Here is a 20,440-nt window from a genome sequence, read left to right on the forward strand (position 1 = left end):
AAAAATTTTCATATTATCTCTAGTGAGAACAAATTCAAAGTCTCACACCTGGGGTTCCTCCTTGCCCAAGAAATGGTTAAACAAATCCCTTCTGTTGTGAAATACTCTGCAAATTCCAAGTCACAGGAAGTATGCAAAGTAGAATGATATTAAAGGTGCTAATGGATGGAACATTGCAATAATTCCATTTTTTGCCACCTTGACTAGGCGCTACACATTAACTATGTCAACATAATAGAAATGGTACAGTTAATGAGGACACGGTCCACATTTTATTTACATTTTAAAACTAACTTTAATCTCAAAATTATATATTCATATACCTATTTTCTTTTCTGTTGACTTAAACTAAATTCATGGTTTGTTACACAAAGACTGTAAGCAAATATTTATCATGACTGTTACATGTAACATGCAGGAACAGCTTTTAAAAGAAATTCATCAACTCCTCCCCAATATTTTTTTTTTATTATAAATACAGGTATCAAAGCAATCCTGAACACATTTTTTGTACTATTAGTACTCAGCACCCACACCGCTTCAAAATTTAGCACAGTTTGTGGCAATACTCACTGTACCTGCTACTTAAACAATTTCAACTGCAGCTCTTTCACTAAGCAAGACGGAGACAGCGTGTCATTGCCGCCTGTCCTTCCTGGGGGTTTTACTTTTCAGAAACACCAGTTTCCACTGCCATTTGACATGCCTCACCGTGCTTGCATCTTGTTAACCCGAATCCCATTTGGAGCACTCCAGGTGTATGTTTAAATGACAATGTCTCATCAAGAGAAAGAAAAATTGTGCCACATTTTCCCTCCTTTTACCTGAAAGCATATTGGTGTAGATATATTAAGTATATTCTTACAAATGTCCTGGTCATATATGCCAGCTGGAATTCTTTACTGAATGTGTGGATATTTTGCATTGTGATATTTAATCAAGACATTAATATGAGCAGAAGGCTGTTGATTTAAGACAAGTTTGAAATCCAGTAAAATTAATTGCTGTGTGTTTGTCTTTCTGGTGGCTGTGGAAGCTTCATATTTTCCTTGGACATCATAAGATGTCTTAGCTCCTGAAGTGCAGCCTTAATGTTCTATGAATTTTGCTCTGTGCATCCACCATTTTACTGGAACTATTTATCCCATTCATATTAATTTTTCTTTATAAATCTACCGATGGAGAAGTGTATTAGGTCCATATTCTGTTTTTAGGCTATATATCCTGCTCTCATAATTTGTTCTTGGTGGCCCAGTAATCATGCCTGCCCACCTTGTAAGTGTCGTATCTCTGACATCTGGGAGGTCCCAGCTAGCTGGACCGTCACCTATTTCTGTCTGTCCTTCTTCAAGTTCTTCCAACAAGCAAAATGACAAGGAACCCTAACTCCTCAGGAGGCCGCCATCTTCTCCTGCACCTGATACCCTGAAAAGACATTTTCGCAGTGTAGTGTATGCTGTGCTCTGGTTTGGAAAGACTTTCCTGCATTCTTTAAGCGTCTTTAGCCCTCTTCTTACCATGTGAGTGGAGAGCTTTTTGCCGCAGGAGAAGTTGATCTTTGAGTCTTTGCCCTCTTCCACCACTAGAAAGGCCCACCTCCATTTACTTTTTATTTATTTATTTTTAAAGATTTATTCTTATTAAATTGAAAAAGCAGATATACAGAGACAAGAAAATAAAGACGGAGAAACATCTTCTGTCTGCTGGTTCATGCCCCATGTGGCCGCAATGGCTGGAACTGAGGTGATCTGAACCCAGGAGCTTCTTCAGGGTCTCCCATGAGGGTGCAGGTTCCCAGGGTCTTGGGCCATCCTTGACTGCTTTCCCAGCCCTCAAGCAGGGAGCTGGATGGGAAGTGGAGCAACCAGGACACAAACCAGTGCCCATATGGGATCCTGGTGGAAGCAAGGTGAGGATTCATCCACTAGACTGCGACACCCATCCCTGTACTCTCTGCTGGTGCTGTTGGTTAAAGCCCCGGCTGCCTCTTTGGCCTGTCTCCTTCCCAGGAGCAGTCGCCTACTCTAAGTCCTGGTGGGCTCCTGACCGGGGAAGTGGGAACATTTAATCCCTGATGATTGCTTCAGCTCTTTGAGCTTCCACACCCTGCGTTACCCGATGCAATCCCCAACCACTGTCCACATGGGAGAAGTCAGGAAGATTGTCCTGTGGGTGGGGTAAGAGTGGGCGGTGCTGGGGGAGTTAACATCACAGGCTGGAGTAGAAGGGATAGGCCAGTCGCGTAAAGGCTGTCCCAGGACCCAAGTTTCAGTGAATTTTCCAGACTGTGATCTTGGGGGTGACTGTAAGGCAAGTCCCCCCCAGGAGCGAGAACGGAAAACATGAATTACTTACTGGGAAGGAGCAGAAGAGGAAAGAATTCCAGGAAGGAAAGATTACAACAAGAAGTCCAATACATGGGGAGAACTGACATTCAAAAGAAGCCGTCTTGTGATAATGATAAGTATTTGTAGAGTGTGATATTATCATCGCGAATCTTGTGATAACTGCCATTGCGCATCTGAGGAGAGACACAGTGCCCAAGTATAGCTACCTTGCCGGAGTCAGTTTGGCTGAAGATGGTTAGCATTACCACTCGTCATTACTGAAGCTTTCCTAAAAACAACATTTGCAGTCCTTGGCAAGTAACCTTGGTAACCAGCAGAGAAGAGAGAGGGAAGGGCTCCGAGGTGCCTGGAAAGGTCACCTCCAGCAGGACAACAAGAGGGAAGCCCCAAGGGCTGAGTTCCATGGTGTTCTAGCCATGCTGGGTAGACAGCAGGTGGGATGTCTCTGTGTTTGTGTTGGAGTTGGCCCTGAGTCTTCTAACCACTTGTGCTTGCTCTCCTCCAGTCACAGAAATAGTAGGCTCCAAGCAGAGGAGGATTGTGGGAGTGGTGATCCAAATGTTCTTCACCCTCGGCATCATTCTGCTCCCTGGAATCGCCTACTTTCTCCCCAGCTGGCAAGGGCTCCAGCTGGCCATCACGCTGCCCAACTTTCTCTTCCTCCTTTATTACTGGTAATGTGGTTTTGGATACTATCGTGTTTATACTTGTTCCTCAAAATGTAGAATCCAAACCAACATGAAAATGAAAAACAATACAGACTTTGTAACCTTCCCGAATGGCTACAGGCTTTGAGAATTTTTAGAGAATTGAAGATTTAGAAAGATTACTTATGATTACTTAACACGGGTTGTCACTAGAAATAATAAACGAATCAAACAAAATTGTAGAGTATAACATTAGTTTTAATTGTTCTGTGATATCCTTGTGAAAACTCTAAGATAACAAATTATACCTGCCAGTATCTTGAAGTGCAAATTAAACGCAATGAAATCTGCTTACTTCTTTATTCTATTAAGCAAACTAATATTACTCGGGAATTCTTTAAGGAATAAGAAAATATTAAGAGCAGAAGAAAATGAAGTAATTTTTGAAGGACTGTTTATTCACTTGAAGTTTAGGGTTACCGAGAGAGAAGGAAAAAACAGAGACAGAGAGACACTGGTTGATTTACTCCCCAGGTAGCTATAACGGCCGGGTCTGGGCCAGGCTGAAACCAGGAGCCTGAAGTTTCATCTGGGTCTTCCACATGATGACAGGGACCCAAACAACTTGGGATATCATTCTGCTGGTTTTTTTCCAGGCTTTTAGCAGGGATATGGGCCACAAGGAGAGCAGTCAGGACACAAACTGGCACCCATATGGGACTGGACTGCAGTAGGCAGCAACTTCATTCACTATGCCACAATGCCAGCTCCCAAAATTAAATGCATACAGCTCATTATTACCCTGAGTGTGTTTTAATCATTTCTCTAATTTAAGCTGAAAACAGGCAAAGCAGTTTACATTAATCAGGTTCTTTTTTTTTTTTTTTTAAGATATATTTGTTTAGTTGGAAGAGTTAGAGGAAGGGATAAAAGAGAAAGAGAGAGAGATTTTTCCAATTATTGGTTCACTCCCCAAATGGCTGGAACCAGATCAAAGCCGGAATCCAGACACTCCTACTGGATCTCCCACGTGGGTGGCAGGAATCCACGTGTTTGTTCCATCTGCTGCTGCTTTGCCAGGTGCGTTAGCAGGGAGCTGGATCAGAGAGGGAGCAGTCGGAACTCAAGTGATTGCCTGTATAAGATGCTGGCACCTCAGGCAGCCACTTGCTCTGCGATGTTTTGACATTGGCCCCGGATTCTTTATCTTTTCCTTATTTTCACAAAATCCTAATTGTTTTTATAAATGTAGTCAGACACTGTTCTAGACTGCCTGGAGGGCAAAGGAGGATCAATAATTTTTACGAGTAATGATCCAGTTATCAATTTCGTGTTTTTCATCCATTTAGCAATGAAAAGTCCAGTATGTGGAGACAATGATCATTTGATAGAAATGACCTTGCCATCAAAAGCATTTGTTGAGTTTTGGGTTCATAGCAATTCTCCCACAAACTGCAACCTGCGAATCTTTGGAGACTCATTGATCATGCAGCAAAGACAGTCTGCATTTCCAACAGCTTATTATCAACCTCAACTTGCCTACAAGTGCAAAATGCATTTTGATAGAAAAACTCAAGTCTTAAACTTACAGATTGCAGAATTCCTGGATATAACTCAAAAAAGCGTTGGTCTTTGCCAGGGTGGTTCCTGAGTCTCCCCGCTGGCTGATTACCCGGAAGGAAGGGGACAAAGCGTTGAAGATTCTGAGGAAGATTGCTAAATGCAATGGGAAGTACCTCTCGCCGAGTTACTCTGAGGTAAATCTGTTTGTTCCTGGGAATGAATGCTGTGGAGATGTGTCATTGTCTACCACTGACTAATCTAATTTCACTTATTACAAGAGTATGTGTGTGACAGGATTCATCACTAAGTCGTTGGTGGTCAAGGTTAGTTGATTGTTCAGTTCTGATGTTAACAGTTGCACCAAGTTACCTGAATTGTTAAGCCTTGCTCACTGTAGGCCCGTGATATTTAACAATTCACTTGCTTATACAAGCTATGTATCTTTTCTTGATGTTTTGGTTTGGTCTAAAGATTTGTTTCTAAATTTAGTCTTGAAAATATTATTTGTTTGAACTAGAACTTGAGAATAATACAATACTTCAGGCTTTAGGCTTAATCTGTTGTCAACCTTTCTCTGCCCACTCTCTCCCTCTCTTCAACACTTCTTTAGGGGCCTGTGTATCATTGCAATAGGAGAAACTGGGAGCAGGGACAGTTAAAAGCTCATTATTTCCCACTTGAAAGATGGAGCATATAGGTAACACACAGACTCGAAACAATCTCTGAATAATTGGAAAAGAGCATATGAAGAAACGTAGCAGTGCTTTATCTGTAAAGGCTCAGTGATTGTGGAGTAAGAAGACAATTACTATATCTGGAGTATTTGAGTAGAATCTTTAGAATCTATGTGCTTTGATGTAAACTTTGAATAACATGAGACAGCTGACATGGTTTTCTTGGTTACATTCAGTTGGGTTGGGTGGAACTGTTCTAATACAGATGGGTTTTGTTGGTTGTATTGTCCCTTCCAAGCAGAGCTTGGTCAGAAATATTGGATTCTGCCTTCTTTCTTAAAGTAGGTGGCAAGCTGGCAAGCAATGACCTCTCTGTTTACAGATTTCAACTCAAAACCCTGACCAAGTACAAGTAGGTTGGTGGTAGGCCTTCAGTGTACAGATCATAGAGTGTGTGCTGTAGAGCAAGCGTGCTCTTGTGACTGCCGAGACTGGCAGATCTTGGCCTTCTTTGTGTGCGTTTGAGAGGAATGTTCCTTTTAGAGAAAACAGTTGCACTGCTTGCTCCCTAGCTCTCATCTCTCAGCCCTGGAGCCTTGCAGCTAAGCCAAAGCTGGAATCTTTCGGATTCTCTATAAGCTGTAGAATAAGTGGTTTTTCTATTCGTTTTATTTGACCCACAGACTCATAGTATAGAGAAGATCTGAATCAAGATTTGTAGGGATGCTGAAAAAAATGCTCCATGCTGGCGTTATAAACTAAAATGCCAACACATCCGGCATACCCAGTGTGATGGTCAGTTCTGCTATGAGACCAGAGTCCAGCTCCAAAGCGGCTGCTCTCACATGTTCTGTTGGAGGCTGCTTCCGTGCTGCTCACAAACCCCACTGACCCAATGTCTAATTCACAAGCACCACAGAGATCACTTCAGCAAGCACCAAGTTCAGTGTTCTATATGCTCGTGCTTGTAAAGGATCATGAACTACGCAGCCCAGTGTGTTCCAAGTCTTTGGTTGTTGTTGTTTATTTCAGAGGCAGTGAAACAGAGATGGATAGATAGATTCCACCTGCTGGCCCACTCCCCATACGTCCGCCAGGCTCAGCCCAGGTCTCCCACAAGGGCGGCAGAAACCATCACCACCTGCTGCTTCCCAGGCTGCAGCTGCACAGTGGCAGCCAGCTGAAGCAGAGCTTGAAGGCAAACCCAGGCACTCTAATGTGGGATGCTGGTGGCCCAATTCGCAGCTCACCCACTAGGCAAGGTGCCCACCCTTTCCAAGAGGTTGTAACTCTGGTGTTTAGCAGTCAGAGAGACGTCTTCCCTGAAAAGCCGGGTCAGAAACCAGAATTTGGGAATTCACTCTAACATCTTTCCACTATTGCCATTTTCTTACCAAAGCAGTTTTGAGTTTTGTTTGTTTGGATTATTCTAGTGAGCCTTCACTTTAGTCTTTACTTTTTAGGACTTTAAAAAAAAGATTTATTAATTTATTTTAATTGGAAAGTCAATTTTTGGAGAGAAGGAGATAGAGAAAGATCTTCTGTCTGCTGATTCACTCCCCAAGTGACCGCAACAGCTGGAACTGAGCCAATCCAAAGCCAGAAGCCAGGAGCTTCTTCCAGGTCTCCCACATGCATGCAGGTTCTCAAGGCTTCTGGGCCATCCTCTACTGTTTTCCTAGGCCATAGACATGGAGCTGGATGGGAAAGGGGGCAACTAGAACAAGAACCAGGTCCCATATGGGGTCCAAGTGCATGCAAATCAAGGCCTTAACCGCCAAGCTACAATGCCAGGCCCTCATTTTAGGACTTTGAACATAGAAATTTTCAGTCACATCCAACAATTCAAAAATTCACATACTAAATCTCATATTGCCCTGAGCCAGCCATGGCCAGGAGAGGGCCGGCTGCCCTTGCTCTTCCTGTCCTCCACCTGCTGACTGAAGACACTCCAGCCACCATGCCATTTCATCTTGGGGTAAGTTACCCTCAAACAGGAGTTCAAAAATGTCCTAAACTCTGGAACCATGGGCGTGTAATCTTTCGGATACTGCTGACCCCAAACATATTCATTGGCTTTTCAAATTTAATACAAATGAGCAGCTCTCTGATGCAGGTGTGAGAGCCAACCGCTGCGCATGCCTATCATGAGCACAAAGTAGGAAGGCTGTGGTAAGTAAAGGAAAATATATACAAAAGAAATGCCAATAGCCTCATTATAAGAAAAAATTAACCACATCTCTCAGTATCAGACAGCAGGTCAGTGCTGCCGGCCCCCTGACGGTCGCATGGTGCTTCGGGGGTATTTGTTGCTCAGGAACCTGACAGATGTGCACCTCGTGGTTCGTTAGTTTTCCTCTCTTGATTTCTTCAGTGCGTGGGTTCTTTTTCTTTTTCTCTTCCTCATACTTTAGGAATGGAGAATCCTGCGCCTTTTTTCCCCTGTGATTTTCCAAACTCTAAATGTTAGTAGTGACATCCCTGGGGTCCTTCAACAGCCCCTGTCTTCACAGTCGGTAGTAACTTGGTGGTTACATCCAGAGTTGAATTGGGTTCAAGTTCACAAGTGGGTCTACTGTTTCCATGGAGAAGTGCCCAGGGCCCGCTCACTTCTTGGGACATCGGCTGTCCCTGAAAGCCACTGCCTGGATTGCTTTACTCATTAGGGGTTGCAAAATCACACTATGTTACTTTATCCTAATTTCTTCGTTTGTTACTAGAATATTTGGTAAATAAAACTGACTTCCATCCGCTCTTGTGACCTGCGAGGGGGTTCGCAGAGAAAACGCAGAGCACGCGCATAATCCTTTCCCTCTTTTCAGAAAGATTGAGCTGCTTCCCTTTGCCCTGCAAGGGTGGTTGGCCTGTTCTGTGCTTTTCTTATGCCTTGTTTTAAAATCCAAACTCCTAGGTGGAAACCCTGAATATTTCTCGCTTCTTTGCAGATTTTCTGGTTAGTTTCCTTGCCAGTGCTCCAAGTACCCCAGCCCTGGGCAGACGAAGCCTGTTGTGTGTGTGTTCAAATCCCGCCAATAGTCCAGGAGTTGCTGACCCCTCAATTGCTTGTTGGTGTGACCTGATTTTCCAAGCGTATCATTTTAAGTGCCAGTCTCAACTTGGAATCACCTATCTGCTCAAGGGTTCTTTAGTTTTTTAAAACAAATATCTTTATAGAGAACCTACCTAACTCAACCTTTTTGACTGGCTGTACAAAATAAGCAGAGAAGTGAAACTAATGTCTTAAAAAATGTAAGGATTGGGGTTGGCGTTGTAGCCTAGTGGGTAAGGCTACTGACTGCAATGCTAGCCTCACATATGGTTGCCAGCCAAGTCTTGGCTGCTCCACTTCTGATCTAGCTCCATGCTAATATGCCTGGGATCCAGGTGTTAGGGCTCCTGCACCCTTGTGGAAGATCCAGAAGAAGCTCTTGGTCCCTGGGTTCAGTCCAGAACAATCCAGGCCATTGCGGCCATTTGAGGAGTAAGCCAAAGGATGGAAGATTCTCTCTGTATCTCCTTCTCTATATATAACTCTGCCTTTCAAAGAAATAAAATAATTTTCAACTGTAATAAAATAAAGAACAGCTGATCACGTAGGCTCAGGGCTGAGAGTTCTATCCCAGGGTGCTGCGGAGGTGGGCACGCCTAGGCTTGCAGCCAGAGCTAACTCACACGGTTGATTAGCGGTACTGATTCCATTGCCACAGTAGGAGTCAGCACATTATTTTGGTTGTCCAGAGAGCATCCAATGTGGTGGATTGGGTTATTGTTGGAAAATATTTACATCCTCTCCCTCATTTCCAGGGAATAAAAACACTTCCTGGCTCTACTAATGTTGGGTTTGGCAATGGTCATTTGCTTTGGCCTCATGGCGGGTGGAATGTATTTCCTATTCCTCTCTTATCCCCATCCTCGCACCTCTTGTCTTTATAAGGCCTGTACAGATGGAGAATCTTAGATTGCAACTCCAGTTAACATAAGGATCATGGATACTGCATGGAATTCTGTCCATATTTGGTGATGTTTTGGTTGGAATCAGTTCACTGTTCATACCCATTGAAGTGGAGTGCTAGGGCCTGATGTTTTAGGCTAGCCCTCAAAAGATCTACATTCCACATTGGAGCTCAGTTCTTAGCTCCAGCTCCTGCCAAAGTAGACCCTGGGAGGCAGTGATGATGGCTCAAGGAGTGGGTGCCTGCCACCCATCAGGGAGACCTCTAATGCCTTCCTGGCCATTGTGGGCTCATATCCCACATGAGCCCACTCTTTGATGCAGTTCTAATACAGAAAATATTAGACCTCATTTGAAAGTGTCAGATGAATCTGGATTATTTGTTATCAGAGAGCTTTTTAACTCTTCATTACGACCCTTTTTCCTTCCTAATGAATTGTGATAAAACCCTCAATTGCTAGGGCTTTCCAGCTTTGTAAATATCTCTTTCTGATGATTCCTTTCAAAGGGGGATTTTTAAAATATAATCATGATTTCTCTTCTTTTAAGAAGAGAACTACAGCATGGTTCTGACTTTTACAACGCCCACCAGGATGGTGTGGGAGTCAGGCTGGCTGTGTGAACCATTGCTATCTATGAGCTAACGCACATGGTTGATTAGCAGTACTGATTCCATTGCCACAGGAGTCAGCACATTATTTTGGTTGTCCATAGTGGCTCTTATGCTAGCACCTTGGTCTCTAGGGTCACATGGAGGCAGAGGTGGGAGCTGGTGCAAGGACAGTAGCTGCTGGCCTTCTCATTGTCAGTGGGTTAAGGGCTGTGTGAAAGAGAGGGCTCTGTTCTCATGGGCTGGATTGGTCCTGGGGCCATCCACACACTTGGCCTCTTTCGTGTGCAGCTGGTTCCCTTCTGCCTGCCTGCGGAGTCGAGGTGCAGCCAGAAACCCCACGAGGACCTTGGCACAACACTGCTTGGCGCTTCAAACAACCAGATTCCTGAGCCAAGTAGAACTCCTTATATTATGCACTCTCTGGCCTGGAGCATTGTATTAGAGCAATGCAAAATGTCAGTCAGTCATGGTGTTGTTATGTCTCTGCCTGGGATTCATTTCAAATCCTCCAAAGAATGGAGCCTGAGAAGGCTTCAGATCAGTCCCATGTCAAGGATGAAAAAGTCTTGAAAATCATAAAGGATGTTGGGAGGAGTCTTGCTGAAATACCATCCAGGGCTTTTTCCACTTTGCCGGGTAAAGGCTGCCAGTGCCATTGGCAAAGGCCTCTTGTTCAACATGACTAATATAAATTATAATTACAATATGGATACTGTCATACTAGCTTTCATCTGTAATTGTCTTTTTAAAAATTTTTTTTTATTGGAAAGAGATTTACAGAGAGGAGAGACAGAAAGATCATTCGTCTGCTGGTTTACTCTCCAAGAAGCTGCACAGCCAGAACTGAGACAACTCTAAACAGGAGCCAGGAGTTGCTTCTTCTTGGTCTCTCACATGGGTGCAGGGTCCTAAGGCTTTGGACCATCCTCTACTGCTTTCCCAGGCCACAAGCAGGGAGCTGGATGGGAAGTGGAGCAGCCACAAACTGGCACCTGTGTGAGATCCCAGTGCATGCAGGGTGAAGATTTAGCCACTAGGCCATATTCTTTAATGCGTTTGAAAAATAAAATGCCAGAAGGGCTGACATACATAAACATAAAAGGGACATCCTCTAGCCAAGAGTTAACTCACTAATACTATTTCTGTAAATAACCTAAGTTCGCTGAAGGGGCTGTATTCGAATGTATTTCTTTCCTTTTGATGTCTTCAGTTGTTTTGGAATTAAGACCATATTGCATCAATTCCCTGCATGTGCTCCAGGGAAGTAGGCTTCAGAGCAGCTCTGGTGAATGGTAACATCAGAGGATGGCAATAGCACTGGGTCTAGTTCCCAACGTGGATGACTAGCAGCACATGTCTTCCACTAAGCACCATTTTGCCCAACAATTTCCAGGGCAGTGTGCTCCCGTCTGAATCATACAATTATTGAGGGGAGGATGTTCCAGAATTTGCTATGGTTTTGAGTGTATTAGACATCCAAATGTCCCAGGCCTTGAGGATTGAGATTGTGTACTGCCAGGTGCCTCAGGAGAGCAGCACATTGAGCTAGCAACTGTGGAGGGAGGGGCTGGGCCTTCTCTCTGCTCTCTTAAACCCCTCCTCCTGATTCTTGAAATAACTAGCTCCTGCCTTTGTCAACATCTCCACTATTTTTTAAACCCAAGTTCAAGCTTGAGGAACATCCAGCAGAGCTGTAGAAAGAAGGTCCTCAGTAGGATTGCGATAGAATTGTTGTTTTCAGTCACTCCCAGTGTCGGATGATGTCATCAAAGGTGACGAAACCTCGACGAAAACCAGGACAGCCAATGGATAGACACACATACTGTCTTGGAGGGTGACCGGCTGAACCCATTTGCTTAGCACTGGAGCATGTGTGGAGGTTGCAGTGTGAACACAGAGTGAAAGGCTGGAGGGAGCTAGCCACCCATGCCTAGCTCACTCCTCGCCTTTGCACAAGCGCTGACAGAAAGACATTGGAGATGTCCACATGCAAGCTTCACTGGCCTCCAGCCCCTACGCAGATCCCAGTGCCCAGAAGGAGATAGCAGGAGTGCTGGGCTGACTGAGGAGGATGCCCACTGTTTCTTGCCAGTGTCAGGTGCAAGTGACTGGGCCCCTGCTGTACCCATCACACTTCCTTGTTTGTCCTTGGCCTCTTCAGAGCCTGGTTTCCACTCTGGTTCTTACCTAGATCCTGAATTTGATCCTGATGGACTGGGCCTGGCATGCAGCACCATTTCTGCCTGTCCTTTCTAGCAAGTTGAATCCTGTCACTTTGGCTTCCCTAGTTTGCTATCTTAGAGCAGGAAGCTTCACTGTCCAGGTGACTGGCACCTGCTCCTTCTGGAAGTGCTGCTGCTGGCAGCCCAGGTTCTCAATGAGTCCTACAGTCTGCTGGGCACACCCACTGAAGACCCAGGAGTGCCCTGTCTCCCTTCCTCATCACCACTCCTGCTGGTTTGTCCACTTGTAGGAAGAGTTCCGCTGCTAGGCAGGCTACAGCCAAAGTCCTCCTTCTTCTCGGTCCGTGCTGTTGAGAGTCCAGCAACCCCTGCAGGTGGGTCTCAAAGCTTGTGATGGGAAAGGCAGTCCAGTGTGCCCAGTGACTTTCGGAGGTGTTTTGTGCAGTGGTGGAAGTGGGGGACCAGCGGCTCATCCCTTTGGCCCTTTAGAGCAAGTCCCTTTGCAACCCAGCTCCCTCACCCTTTTTGTTGATACAAAGAAGCTTTTGACTTTCACCCGGGCCTTGGTGCTATTGCAAACAAAAAATTAAAATATGAAACAAAACAAGCCACGCAGGCTTAGTTTGCTCTCCTTTGTTGGAATTGGGAAAGCTCCTGATTGAGTTAACTCCATGCTGGGTCTGTGTCTCACAGAATAGAGGAGGGAATCCACTTGCCTCCTTTTCCACTGTGAGCGTTTGCCAAGGCAATGGCCCTCGAAGCCCTTCCTTAGACGGCTTCCTGCTCTATCTGAGTGATGGCCGGCCTTCCCACGTGCTTCCTTTCTTTGTGCCATGCTTGCGCAGCCCGCAGCCGACTGCTGTGCTCGCCTACTGTGAATTATTGAGAAAGTGTTGCATCCCTGAGCTGAGGCAGTGCTGAGCACCACATCCAGAGCCCTGCACAGACAGCGTCCCTGGCACCAGGGCTGCCCTTGTTCCTAATCCAGAGCGCCGTTGCCATGGCAGCACCGCTTGCTTCCTCTCTGACCCACCAGGAAAAATGCCTTTCTTCATGAACTCATCCTAAGAAGAGATGCGGCCTGGAGAGCAGGTGCAATCTGTTGGAATTTGCCAGTGCTGGCTCGCACATCCGTGCCCACAGATGTGCTGTTGGGCTGCAGCTAAGCATGGGAGGAAGTGGAGCTAAGCAACAACAGAGGGAGCTCATGGATATATTGAGTCTCTCAAGTTCCCACCTGGGAAGACAATAAAGGGGCGACAGACGCTAGTCCTTTGCCCAGCTAGGAAGGCCGGAGACTAAGGCCTCACAGTAGGCAGCTAGAGGAGAGCCATCTGGGCTGTGCAGACCCCGACAGGAGGTCCCACCCCTCACCCCCGGAGACAGCTGTGCCCCTCCCTTTGGAACAAACCACCTTCGCCTATGCTTTGTTCTTTCCCTTCACATCCGGTGCTTTCAGAGGAAAAGGAAACCAAATTGACTGGGAAGCTGAGGGAGAGGAAGGCTGCCTTCCTCACGTGGCAAATGCACCTACTGCACGGTGCCCGAGAGGACACTGTCCTTGGGGAAAGGTGGGGACCACAACTTTTGATTGTTTTTAATGAATGAAATGAACTGCTGCTCACTGTCCTCTGCTCTTAGCCTGGCCTTTACCCTGGGGAAAGGCAGGGCTTGCCGTCGCCTCACACCTTCTCGAAGCTCGTCCATGGAACACGAGCGTCGCAGCTGGGGAAGGGACTCAGCGGGCCAGGAAGAGTGGCCGGAGGGAGGGAACACACTGCCAGGATGCAGCAGGCAAGCATGACAGCACAGAGGCCGAGTTCTCTGGCAGTGTGGACCGTAGGCTAAGGGGTACACCTGTGGTGGCAGTTCCTTCTGCTTGGGGACTGTTGCCAGATGCTCACGAGGGAGCAGCAGGCATCTGGCCTCCAATCCAGGAAGCATGCTCAGAACTGTGGTGTTTTTTCCACATAAGCCCTGCTCGGTCCTGCAGGCTTTCCCAGGTGGGTGACTTGCATCTCTGGATGGAGTGGAGGAGCGTGCACAGCCTTTAGCATAGCGGCTCCACCAAGTGCCCTGCTCAGCACCGCGGCACACTCAGCTGTCTCCATCTGTTGGTACACAGACCCAGCAGAGAGGCACCGGCTTCAGCGGTCATCCACCTGTTAAGCCATGTCTGCGCTCACGCAAACATCTTCCCACGTGCATGCAATAAGCCTCATCTTCTCCAGTTCTCCACACCAGCTTTCCTTTCTTCTTTTTTTGTCTGGTTTTTGAACTATTTTCATTTCCCCTTTCCACTAATAAGTGTTTACTCAACCATACAGACTTTCATCATGTAGATGTCCAATAGAATGAAATAAGATTTTTCTCCTCTCTCGTGTGAAGCACAGATTGAGTGTCCTGAGCAGCGTTTGGAAACCATTCTGGGCATTTTGAATCTGATGGCTTTATGAAAGATACGCAGCTTGAACTCCGGGTCAGAAAAGCTGATCATTAAATTAAACTAATGGATAAACGAATATTTGTTGCGATACAAAAACCAGCCTCGTGAGCTCAGGGTTAGTGCTGCAGATTAGTCAGAAAAGTGGCAGGGGGACTTTTAGCACGAAGCAGACAAAACATCCAGCAGAGTCGCATCCCATGGACTGAAGCCCGAATCAGGCGAGGACTTCTTTAAAACATGAGGCTAAGCAATGCGCAGTGCGTTCCCTCAGAGCTGACTGTGTAGACAAGCGCGCTTCCCAAGTGTCAGGGGAGAGCGTGCCTTTTTCAGGTGCACCTGTCTCTTCATTAGATCTTCTGGGATGAGGTCAAAGTTCATCTGACTGGCCCACAAGGCAGAACATCGGCTTACAGCTGAACCCTCGGAGAGGGCCAGCTCTGGCCTGGGCTTTCTCTTCTCTGGGGTCAGGCTTGTGTGGTTTATCTGTCTAATTAATGGGTGAGTGCCTCACGAATTATCATGTGATTGAAATGGTTTTCATTGCTTTTGGGGGAATTTTAATGGTACAAGGCAAGGACAAATTAATTGTAAGAAACAAAGCCATAAAAATCAGTGTTTTCCAGAATTCTAATGTAGTAGGCTTAATTGCTTCTTTTTTAAAAAGAGATTTATTTATTTTTTATTGGAAAGTCAGATATACAGAGAGGAGGAGAGATGGAGAGGAAGATCTTCCATCTGTTGATTCACTCCCCAAATGGCTGCATCAGCCGGAGCTGCACCGATCCAAAACCAGGGGCCAGGAGCCTCCTCCAGGTCTCTGACATGAGTGCAGAGTCCCAAGGCCTTGGGCCGTGCTCGACTGTATTCCCAGGCCTCAAGTAGGAAGTTGGATGAAAACCGGGGTCACCTGGATACAAACTGGCACCCACATGGGATCCTGGTGCGTGCAAGGCAAGGATTTTAGTTGCTAGGCTACTGCACTAGGCCCCAACTTAATCACTTCTAAACAGAAACTTAATCTTTAGCACTTTGTCAGGAAGATGTGGTTTTTTATTTTACCAAACTTGAGAAATTGAGACTCTTTATCACTCAGCGACAGACTAATTATATGTGTCATGAACACACCAGAATCCCCAGGACTCCCGATGCTGGGTTGAGGTCTTGTCCATGTCCTGTGGGTTTTCAGGAGGTCCCCTCTTTGTCAACCAGGTCCCCACCCTTTAGTCTAGGTGTCCCTGTAGCTACTTGGACCGTGTAACTACTCTGCCTTGACCGTGGCAGAGAAAGTTAGATTCTAAAAGATAGACTTCAACAACTCTGTGTCCCCAACTCATTGGTGGCCTTGGGGAGGTGGCTCCTACCACGGCGAGGGACCAGGCAGAGGCCCGAGCAGGGGTGGGGCACCCACAACGATTTGGCAAGTAACGCTCATCTGTGCCCTGTTCAAAGGAAGCCAATGACTGAGAGTGTTCGATTTAGTTTGAGAAATGACTTCAGGGGGCAAATGCATTTCCATTCTTACCATTAGAACTGCTAAAGAAAATGAATCAGCCAAAATCTACCCACGTAAAAGGTTCCTGTCGAAACCTGCTTCCCAGCGAGAGTCAGGTCGGCTTTCCCGCATCGTGAGAGCAAGAGGCAGTCTGCAGCCAGGGAGTGAAAGTTGCGTAGCCATGGCGAAGAGAAGCCGCCACGAGCAGCTGGGGCCCTCCCAGGCCAGGCAGTGGACAGGGCCAGGGCAGGGTGGGAAGTGGGTGCAGCCACAAGAGCCATGCCTTGTGGAGAGACTGCCAACGGTGGTAGGAAGGAAGAGGAGATGACCCCAGAGGAGGCTGGCTGGGGCAGGGAACAGAGGCGTAGCCCCCTGGCTGCCCCCGAATGCACCGTCCTGGACTGGCCTCATGCTCTCATCCTGAGCAGCTGGGTGACTGGGGCCTAATGCCTCCCTGCTGTCCTTGGCCTGTGTGGAAAGTGCTGTTGCCCTGAACCCAGCAGAAGAGTCTTGCATGCCCAGGCCCTAGCAGGAAACACCTGCCAAGTAGGACGTGGGCCAGAAGGACAGTACTATGCTGGACTCTTCTGCTCCACTGAGCGAAGGAGAGCCCCGCCCCGCCCCCAGCTCAGGGCAGGGCATGGAGGTGCATGTGCTGTTGGGATGCCAATGCCGTGGTCTTGAGGGAATGATGCCCGAGCACTCAGAGGCATGTGTGTCGGCATGGGCTGGGCTGTGCGGCTTCAGTTTTCTTGCTCGATACATCAGTTTGTTTGAATTCACTCATGCAAACATTGAAATTCTGGAGCTGATCTTGGTGAGCAGGATGTGCCGGGTTTGTCTGGCAGGGCTAGCGTTCTCTGTCAGTACGGAAAGCTTCGCTGGAGCCAGAACAAAGGGAAGTTCTGTGTGAAAGGTGGTGTTATGTGCTGGGGAGGGAGACGCTATGTATTTGCGAGAGGCGTGAATCATGCGCAGTGGTAACCTTAGGAGCTTGGCATGGGAATTTTGTAAACATCAGTGGGGCTGTATTGCAGGTTGTGAAGCTTATTTCTGTTTTAAATACAATCTCACACAGAGCTGCTCCAATGCTCATTTCACTCTATGGAATTTAATAAAATTCTAGGTCGGAGGCAAGTGCCCTTGGCTACCCAGCGGCTTAGCCGACTCAGTGTGCCTGCTCGTAGAAAGTGAACATTGTCTGGGCCAGTCTTTCTTAGTTTGGTGTTTACAGCTTGACTGTCTCTGTAGCGGCCCTTGGCATCTTTCAATGCTATCAGAGGGTTACGGTTAGGGTTGGGGTTAGGTGAGATGCTTCACCCACCTGCGCTCAGCACGCTGGGTGTTTTTCTGCCCGGGTTCTGAGTCCCCGTGGTTGGAATTGGAGGGTTGAGAGGGTGTGTTGTTTCCTGTCTCCTCCCGCATGAGTGCTCTCCCATGCAGGGGTGAGATTGAGAGCAGCAAAGAATCGTGCCAGCATGGGTCCCAGTTGCAACTCCTAACCCTGTGCTCACACTGGGCTGCACTCCAGCTGGGAGGCCCTGGGCTGTGCTGAGCTGGGCAGAGCTTAGCACAGGAGGGGCTTCTCCAGGTAGAGTGCAGGATCTCTTCCACACAGCACTGGGGTGCGGGTGATCGGGCCCCATGCTGGCCAGCAGGGCAGCCCTGGCCACTTGGGCCATGCAGTCCCAGGACTGTGAATATAACCTCATGCCTCAGCTTAGAATATGGCCAGATATCAGCGTTATAGGACATTGGGATTCACAGGTACCTGGTGTACGAAGCTTCACTTGTGGCTAATTGAATACAGACCTCTCTCATTGTCAATGTTTTATTTACTCTATAATAATGACATTTTTGAAACTCCCCCCAGGTAATGTGGCATTTTCGTGGATAGCAGGTGATTGGCCAGGGACCCCTGGCCCCTTTGCTCTGGCCTCTGTCCAGGGCATGGGTGACCCACAGTGGGGTCAGTGACTGCAATCCTGCGTGTTACCTGCTCTCTGCCCTGCTGTATCCTGCAGGTCCTCATGCTTGTCTGTGAGAGCCAGGAATGGCTTGATTTCAAGAATGTCTCCTGGTTTCAGCCTGGTCCAGTCCCAGCTGTTATGGCCTGTGGCCATTTGGGGAGTGAACCTATAGATGGAAGATCTCTCTCTCTCTCTCTGCTTTTCAAGTAAATAAATCTTACAAGCAAAACAACCAGCTCCCATCCTGCACTGCAGCATGAATTGCCTCTTCTGAGTGGATTATCAGAACTACTGCAAGCATCAACAGCCTCTGGGTTGGCCTGCCTGGTGCAGGTGGGCAGGTGCATATGCACCTGAGTGCCCTAAGCACCCTCACGGAGGAGCGGTGCTGTCCTGGTGTGCTAATGAGAAAGACAGGGCTGAGTGTTCGCAGTGAAAGCCCCCAGTGCTCGGGCTGACCCTGGCTGCTCTTCCATGGTGATTTAAATGGAGACCTTCCCGTGCAGGAACATGCTACAGAAGGCACCCCGGAGAGTGGTCCAGGGAGCCCAATCCATCTGGGGAAGTTGGAAACGATGCTCTTGTGATGGGGAGCACGTCACCACTAATGGCGCACCCAGCCTGGGCAGAATGCAAGGCCAAGCAGACAGTGCAGTGGGGCCTGGCAAGGTGGCCCTGTGCCCCGTCCAGCCCGGGGGCACCTTTCCCCAGATGCCTTCACTGAGCAACAAGCTTCTAACCAGCAACTCTCCTTTCCTGTGTGAGTCTGGCCAGCGACATCCACAACCATGTCATTGCCAGTCAGAGGGTCACCCACAGATGGAGAGGAGGCTGGACAGCCATGAATGGGCCTCCCACGAGTTCTATGGAGTGTGTTCTTGAGAGGGAAGAGGACCGGTTGCACAGTAGGCTATCTGCAAGGAAGGACAATGGTGCCGTGTGCTTCATAAAGAATCTGGAAGAGTTCCAGCACTGTAGCCTAGTGACTAAAGTTCTCACCTTGATTGCACCAGCATCCCATAGGCTTCCCTGTTAGTCCAATGGTAGGGCATATCCCAATATGAGAGATATTAGAATACAGGGGGATATGTGTCTGTGAAGGGGAAGTACAGTAATGAGAAGGCTCAGGGAAGCAAAGCGACCTGGAGGCACCTGTTTGGTGTGTGACTCTCATTGGTGCAAACGTCACGTGAAGTCCAGCCTAGCTGGACTCTGTGATGCAGTGGGAATTTGCCCAAGGTCACAATCTTGCGACTTCTTCTTAGAGAAACTTTTGGCTCAAACGCTTGGGAAATCTGCCTGGATTTTCACTGCATCTGGGCCAGGTCTGGAGTGAACAGACAGAAAGGGGTCCTGACGTCTTTACAAAGGACAAAAGCAGGGCAGGACCCTGAAGGAGCAGACAAGGCTGTGCCGCTTGGCTTTTTGCTTCAATATTTGGTAATTGCACAAGTGCTTCTTGAACATCAGCCACTATTCTCAGTCTCACAACACGATCTCCAGCCCGTGAGGTCTCCAGGGACCTGCGCCCTCGTGGGAGACCCGAAGAGCTCCTGGCTTTGGATCGGCTCAGCTCCGGCCATTGCGCTACTTGGGGAGTGAATCATCAGACGGAAGATCTTCCTCTCTGTCTCTCTTCCTCTCTGTGTATCTGGCTTTGCAATAAAAATAAATAAATCTTAAAAAAAAAAGAATGGAAGGGCCAAATAAAAAAGGCCTAATGTTTTTTAGATTTCAAAGATGCAAGACTCACTACCTTGAGTGGTTGCTCTTGCACTCAACAATACATTGTTAAACTAAGATTTGAGGGTTCAGACCTCAAAATCTGGTAGAATGGTAGAGTGTGTTAGGCTGCCTCCTGAGGTGCTGGCATCCCATATGTTCATTAATTCAAGTTCTGGCTGCTCCACTTCTGATTCAGCTCCCTACTCGTGTACCTGGAAAAGCAGCAGACCCCTGTGTCTGGGATCCTGCATACATGTGGGAAGCCTGGCTAAGCCCTGGCCATGTGGTCACTCGGGGAAAGAGTCAGCAGTTAGAAGACGAAGCATGTTCTCTTCTGGCTCTCTCTGCCTTTCCAACGTATAAAGAAATCTTTTTTTTTTTTAAAGAAGTGAGGATTTTCATAAAGACCTGCTTGGCCTGTTATCCACTTGTCCAGTTACACAGTTTTATTTCCCCCCGATTTAACTCATGTTCACGTATTACTTTAGCACAGGTCATTTTTTCCTTGCTCACTGCACTTTTCTTAGGAACAGAATGGCACATTTATCAGTGAATCTGCCCTGACCACCACGCCAGCAGATCAAGTCTGCCCCTCCAGGCTTGAGGGCCTGGGTCAGTTCCATCAGGTGGTCTGGAGCTGAGGCTTTGAATCTGGTTGACAATGCGTCTGGCCTGTGCTGTGTACTGCTACTGAACCGTGCTTTTCTCGTGTAGATCACTGTTACGGACGAGGAGGTCAGTAACCCATCCTTTTTAGATCTGGTGAGAACTCCCCAAATGAGGAAGTGCACACTTATCCTTATGTTTGCGTGGTAAGTGTGAGTTAT

General features: G+C 47.4%; 1 protein-coding gene and 1 pseudogene across 1 annotated transcript in view; one reads left to right on the forward strand and one right to left on the reverse strand.

The window, feature by feature from the left end:
- Nucleotides 1-20,440, forward strand: part of SLC22A3 (solute carrier family 22 member 3) — a 75,677-nt gene that overhangs the window by 42,122 nt on the left and 13,115 nt on the right. Inside the window, exons 4-6 of the mRNA XM_040965327.1 lie at nucleotides 2,854-3,022; nucleotides 4,635-4,752; nucleotides 20,328-20,425. Coding sequence (XP_040821261.1) covers nucleotides 2,854-3,022; nucleotides 4,635-4,752; nucleotides 20,328-20,425 — 385 coding nt within the window. The remainder of the gene's footprint in view (nucleotides 1-2,853; nucleotides 3,023-4,634; nucleotides 4,753-20,327; nucleotides 20,426-20,440) is intronic.
- Nucleotides 998-1,405, reverse strand: LOC121146062 (annotated as a pseudogene).

This window comes from Ochotona curzoniae, unplaced genomic scaffold (genome assembly GCF_017591425.1).
Source record: "Ochotona curzoniae isolate NIBS_2020 unplaced genomic scaffold, NIBS_Ocur_1.0 scaffold_3890, whole genome shotgun sequence".
Taxonomy (NCBI): domain Eukaryota; kingdom Metazoa; phylum Chordata; class Mammalia; order Lagomorpha; family Ochotonidae; genus Ochotona; species Ochotona curzoniae.